This window comes from Rhinopithecus bieti, unplaced genomic scaffold (assembly GCF_001698545.2).
Source record: "Rhinopithecus bieti isolate Rb0 unplaced genomic scaffold, ASM169854v2 scaffold_3471, whole genome shotgun sequence".
NCBI classification, from domain to species: domain Eukaryota; kingdom Metazoa; phylum Chordata; class Mammalia; order Primates; family Cercopithecidae; genus Rhinopithecus; species Rhinopithecus bieti.
In genome coordinates, this window is record NW_016804075.1 from 218,705 (window position 1) to 224,742 (window position 6,038).

General features: G+C 48.8%; 1 protein-coding gene across 1 annotated transcript in view; it reads right to left on the reverse strand.

The window, feature by feature from the left end:
* TFRC (transferrin receptor) overlaps positions 1-5,829 on the reverse strand; it is a 32,040-nt gene extending 26,211 nt beyond the window's left edge. The window contains exons 1-2 of the mRNA XM_017863997.1: positions 5,702-5,829; positions 653-715 (exon numbers count right to left, since the gene is read on the reverse strand). Of these exons, the coding sequence (XP_017719486.1) occupies positions 653-688 (36 nt within the window). The 5' untranslated portion in view covers positions 689-715; positions 5,702-5,829. The remainder of the gene's footprint in view (positions 1-652; positions 716-5,701) is intronic.
* Positions 5,830-6,038: the final 209 nt, after the last annotated feature.

Here is a 6,038-nt window from a genome sequence, read left to right on the forward strand (position 1 = left end):
ACGGGAGTGAGCCACCACACTTGGCCTCATTCAGCCTTTGGTTTTTTTTTTTTGAGATGGAGTCTCCCTCTGTTACCCAGGCCGGAGTGCAGTGGTGTGATCTCAGCTCACTGCAACCTCCGCCTCCCAGCTTCAAGCAATTATCCTGCCTCAGCCTCCCGATTAGCTGGGACTACAGGCATGTGCCATGACACTTCCGCTAATTTTTCTTTTTTTTTTTTTTTTTTTGTATTTTTAGTAGAGATGGAGTTTCACCGTGTTGGTCAGGCTGGTCTTGAACTCCTGACCACAGGTGATTGACCTACTTCAGCCTCCCAAAGTGCTGTGATTACAGGCGTGAGCCACAACGCCCGGCCAACTTTGCTTTTTACCTCTCTCACTAAGAAGACATTTTGATCAGTGCTTTCTTTAGTTCATCTTATCTACTCGGCTGCCCCTCTACCACACCCAGAACCACGCTGTGAATTCTTCCAAGACCTTCTATAATTAACCCTACTGAATGCTGAACTCTGTGGGATCAGTTATGCCTCAAGACCAATTCAAATGTAAATGAATACCTGATAATAGATTTGGGTTATTATTTCATGCTTCAAGTCATGCTTGTATATTTCACATTCTTGCAGACACAGAAATACAACTGAAAATATCTTACCAAGTTAGAGAATGCTGATCTAGCTTGATCCATCATCCTGAACTGCCAGCCACACAGAAGAACCTGGGTATCAGAATAGAGAATTACTGAGAAAGATACTATCTGATCACATTAGTGAACTTTCTATTACCAGGCTAAATGTTATATCAAATTATTAAAATACATTATCACTTTTCTAGAAAAGGCATTTAACCACAATTTACATGACAAGTAAATTAAGTGTGATCCTTTTTAATATTTGTTATATATGTCTTTTTTTTTTTTTTTTTTTTTGTAGAGACAAGGTCACTCTATGTTGCCCAGGCTGGTCTTGAACTCCTGATCTCAAACAATCCTCCCACCTTGGCATCCCAAAGTGCTGCGATTACAGGCATGAACCACTATGCTCTGAGTAGACAAAAAAGTGACACATACTGCCGGGTGTGGTGGCTCACACCTGTAATGCCAGCACTTTGAGAGGCTGAGGCCGGTGGATCACCTGAGGTCAGGAGTTCGAGACCAGCCTGACCAACATGATGAAACCCCGTCTCTACTAAAAATACAAAAATCAGCTGGGCATGGTGGTGTGCACCTGTAATCCCAGCTACTCGGGAGGCTGAGGCAGGAGAATCACTTGAACCCGGGGAGCGGAGGTTACAGTGAGCCAAGATCACACCATTGCACTCCAGCCTGGGCAGTAAGAGCAAAATTCCATCTCAAAAAAAAAAAGTGACACACACAAAAAGACAACAGACTATCACTTGAAAAAATTAAGACTAAAGCAGACAAGACCAGTTATGCTACGAATACCACAAACCATCTTCAATGGAAAGGGGAAGAAATCCTGATTCTGACTGAATGAATAGTTCAAGTGATTCGATCTTTGACACAAAAAGAAACACGAAACACAGATTATGCTATTTTACAGATGAAGAGGCCACTTATCAGAGAAATTAGGTGGCCTGTTCAAGGCTGAAAACTGATAGATTATCACTTAGATTGAGTGAAGTTAAATGGGTTACTGGGTTATAGAAATTGTATTCTCATCTCTGGAAATTTAAGACATTAACCTTAACTTCTGTCAAAGCAAAATACATCTCTGTAATCAAAGTCCTATGTTAAGTTAAAGGCCTTAACTGAAATCTGAATTTTCGGTTTGAGGGCATCTAGATACGTTAAAGTGATATGATCCTGAGATTTGCAAAATGGACATTTATTGGACACTATTTTAAAGCTTTTCCTATATATGAGAACACTGAGAGCATATTAAACACGCACACGGCACAAAGCCAGCTGTGAGGTATATGCAAATTGTAAAGCAAAGGGTATGATAACCAGCATTAAGAAAAAGCTTTCTGGCCAGGCGCGGTGGCTAACACCTGTAATCCCAACACTTTGGGAGGCTGAGGCAGGTGGATCACAAAATCAGGAGTTTGAGACCAGCCTGGCCAAGGTGGTAAAACCCTCATCTCTACTAAAAGCACAAAAATTAGATGGGCGTGCTGGTGGGCACCTGTAATCCCAGCTACTGGGGAGGCTGAGGCAGGAGAATTGCTTGAACCCGGGAGGCAGAGGTTGTGGTAAGCCAAGATGGCGCCACTGCACTCCAGCCTGGGCGACAGTGAGACTCCATCTCAAAAAAAAAAAAAAAAGAAAAAAAGTTCTAAAAACCATTACAAAAAAATCCAAGCTTTAAAGACCAGCGTCCATATGCAATGGGTCATATTCTTAGAAGCATAATCTTTTTTTTTTGGAGACAGAGTTTCAGTCTTGTTGCCTAGGCAGGAGTGCAACAGCACGATCTCGGCTCACTGCAACCTCCGACTCCTGGGTTCAAGTAATTTTCCCGCCTCAGACTGAGTAGCTGGGATTACAGGCGCCCACCACCATGCCCAGCTAATTTTTGTATTTTTAATAGAGACAGGATTTCACCATGTTGGCCAGGCTGGTCTGGATCTAAGGTGATCCACCCACCTGGCTTCTCAAAGAACTAAGATTAGTTACTTGATAAGAACATCCCAAGGAAATTGAAGGCGTGAGCCACTGCCAGAAGCACAATCTTTTGCCCCTTCTGTTACAAAATGCTTATCACTGCCACCACCAGAGCAGTAAGGACCCAATCACTAGAGCAGACCTGGAAGGCCCCACCCTGAACCAATTTTAATCATCCTTTTCCAGGAAAAAACAGCTTGCAGGGTTTAACACTCATCTGAACCATCATTCCTCAAGTTTTCTAGTTTTAGATTAATTTTAAGAACACAAAGCAATGGCCGGGCACGGTGGCTCACACCTGTAATCCCAGCAACACTTTGGGAGGCCGAGGCGAGCAGATCACCTGAGGCTGGGAGTTTGAGACTAGCCTGACCAACATGGAGAAACTCCATCTCTACTAAAAAAATACAAAATTAGCTCGGCGTGGTGGCGAATGCCTGTAATCCCAGCTACTGGGGAGGCTGAGGCGGGAGAATCGCTTGAACCCAGGGGAGGTGGAGGTTGCGGAGAGCAACCATTGCAGAGAGATCGCCATTGCATTCTAGCCTGGGCAACAAGCGTGAAACTCCGTCAAAAATAAATAAATAATCTAAGCTGCTTGTGTATGTTTGGTGTTCTCAATGGTGACTGAAAACAACAATTCAATTTTTCACATTAATAATGAAGTTCAGGCAGGCAAAACGTAGCCCCACGTTTTGAACCATGAAATGGAACACATTCACTGCCTAACCACTTCACTACCCTCTATTTTCTCCAAAATCTGACGGAATCCAGCCCATCTTTTTACCCACTAACATTCTTCTCTGTTCCTTGAGGTCCTCCTCATTTCCTCCAGGCTGAGCTCAACGGCCATCTCTATGAAGCTTTCCCTGACTGACTTCCCTATCCTGTAATAACTGGTATTGAACGACCTGATAATGAGTAAAAATATTGTATTTAACAGTACTGGGGCATCTTGATGCATGATATTCCAAATGATATATAATGAATTCCAAATGAAAAATATAATGAAAACATTGGACCAGTAATCTTTTCCCGTCCCCATCACTCTTCTGGTTTAGTAGGGAGTTTTTTTTTGTTGTTTTTGAGATGGCATCTCGCTCTGTGGCCCAGGCTGGAGTGCAGTGTAGCGATCTCAGCTCACTACAACCTCTGCCTTCCAGGTTAAAGTGATTCTCGAGCCTCAGCCTCCTGAGTGGCTGGGATTACAGGTGTGCACCACTACACCCAGCTAATTTTTGTATTTTTAGTAGAGATGGGGTTTCCCCATGTTGGCCAGGCTGGTCTCGAACTCCTCACCTCAAGCGATCTGCCTGCCTTGGCCTCCCAAAGTGCTGGGATTACAGGTGTGAGCCACCATGCCCGGCTAATTTTTGTATTTTTAGTAGAGGCAGGGTTTCACCATGTTAGTCAGACTGGTCTCGAACTCCTGACCATAGGTGATCCGCCTGCCTCAGCCTCCCCAAGTGTTGGGATTACAGGCGTGAGCCACGGCACCCAACCAAGGATCAGTTTTAACATAAATTGGATTGTGATCCAATTCAGGTTTGGCTGGGAACCTTGCTCCATGACATGTAAATACATTATCAGAGGCAAGCAACTGCCTCGCCTTAGGGCAGAGTTAGCCAAACTGCTGTGTATCTAACAACCTTCAACACAGGCTAGGTTTACAGCCACCATTACTTGATAAGAACATCCAAAGGAAATTGAAGGATGCCATGCTCTATATAACCTTGCAATATCGATGACAAAAAATTATTTTAACTCTGGATTTTCTTGAGAAGCATATTGTAACCCAAAATTGAGGGCGGGGGGTGGGGGGACCGACCAGCAGGGGTCCACAAGTACTCTAGAGAGCTTAACCGTAATTTTCACAGTAAGTTTAGCATACAAGTATGGGGTGGCCAAATATAATTTCCTACTTTAATTCTCTTATCAACGGGGAAGAAAATGGAAAAAGCTGCAGAGTCCAGTCCCCCGGATAAGTGATGTACCCAAGGTCTCTACAAGCAGTGAGCACAGGGCAAGTGTTAACCGAAAAAAGCCCAATCAGAATGTATTTTCTTACCCACCCTCCCAACCTTAAAGAACTGTCCAGCAGAATGTGACACAACGGCCTCTCGGGCGCCCATCAATACAGCACAGCCCTCCAACCACACCGCTCATCTCCAAGTATCTTTCACAAATAAGTCACTCCTATGGCTCCCGTCTTGTCGTGAGAGCTGCTAGCAATATGCTTAATGTCAACACCTGCGGCGTTCAGTCGGATTCTGCCTTGAGAAAACTGAAGTCACACACATGGCGAACAGGCAGAGCACGGCAAGATCAGGTTGTACCAGAGCCGAAGGGTCAGTTTACAGAAGCCCGTATCTAATTAATGCCTGTAACACGCTAGGTAACCGAATCGGGGACAGCTCTGTCCCTTTCCGCAGTGAGAGCGGGGCCTGCCCGGAGCCCGGGGAAGCAAAGGTTTACAAGCCCAAGGTCACCCACGGATCCCAGCCTTTCCCTGGGGCGACTTCCTGGAGCAGCGCAGCCACGTGTCCCCCAGACGCCGCACGCCGCGCAGCTGCACCGTGACTGCGCCCGCGCTCCGGGACCCGCAGCCCGGAGCCCGGAGCCCGCGCACGAGGGCCTGCAGCCTGCAAGGGCGAGGACCCGAAGTCTGCGAGGCTGAGAGCGACAGTGGGGTACACCTGCTCTGGTCCTCGGAGCAGTAAGAGAAGCCATTCGTCGCTCTGTGACCGAGGCGGCGGGCAAGAAGGCAGCGAGAAAGGAAGGGACGAGAGGCGAAGGGACGAGGCGAAGGGACGAGAGGAGAAGGGACGCCTCTCCGCACAGCCGCCCGACCCCGAGCACCTGCAGCCGCTCGAGGTGCCGCCACAACAGCCCCTTCCCCACAGGCTCGCGGCCTCGCTCCATCCCGGCCGCCCCGCCTGGGGCCGCCGCCGCCTTCCCGCTCCCCGCGCGGCCCCCTATGGCTGCTGGACAGCACCGGAGCGGCCGCTCCAGCAAGGCCCGCAGGATGAAGGGAGGACACGAGGGTCGGCGTAGTTCTAGAAGCCCGCAGTCACTCACACTAGCGCGTCCTCCGTCCCGCGCAGCCCCAGCAGCCAACCGATATCACGACGCTCTGAGGGGAAGGCGGCCCCGAACCGGCGGTTTATAGCCTGGCCCCGCCCCCGGCCCCCCGGGGTCTGTGCGTCACTTCCTGAGGCACGTACGCTCCGCGAGGTGCTCTGACAGATCGCCTGGGGGCGGGGATGCGCGCGCACCGGGCGGGGCCCTCCGCGGAGGGCGCTGCGGGCGAGGCGAAGGCGAAGGGAAAAGGCGCCAAGGCAGCAGGTGCCCCGAGGAGCCGCGCGATGGGCGCGCTGGCCTCTGCCTCGGCGCCTTCCTCCACCCTGGCAGCCTG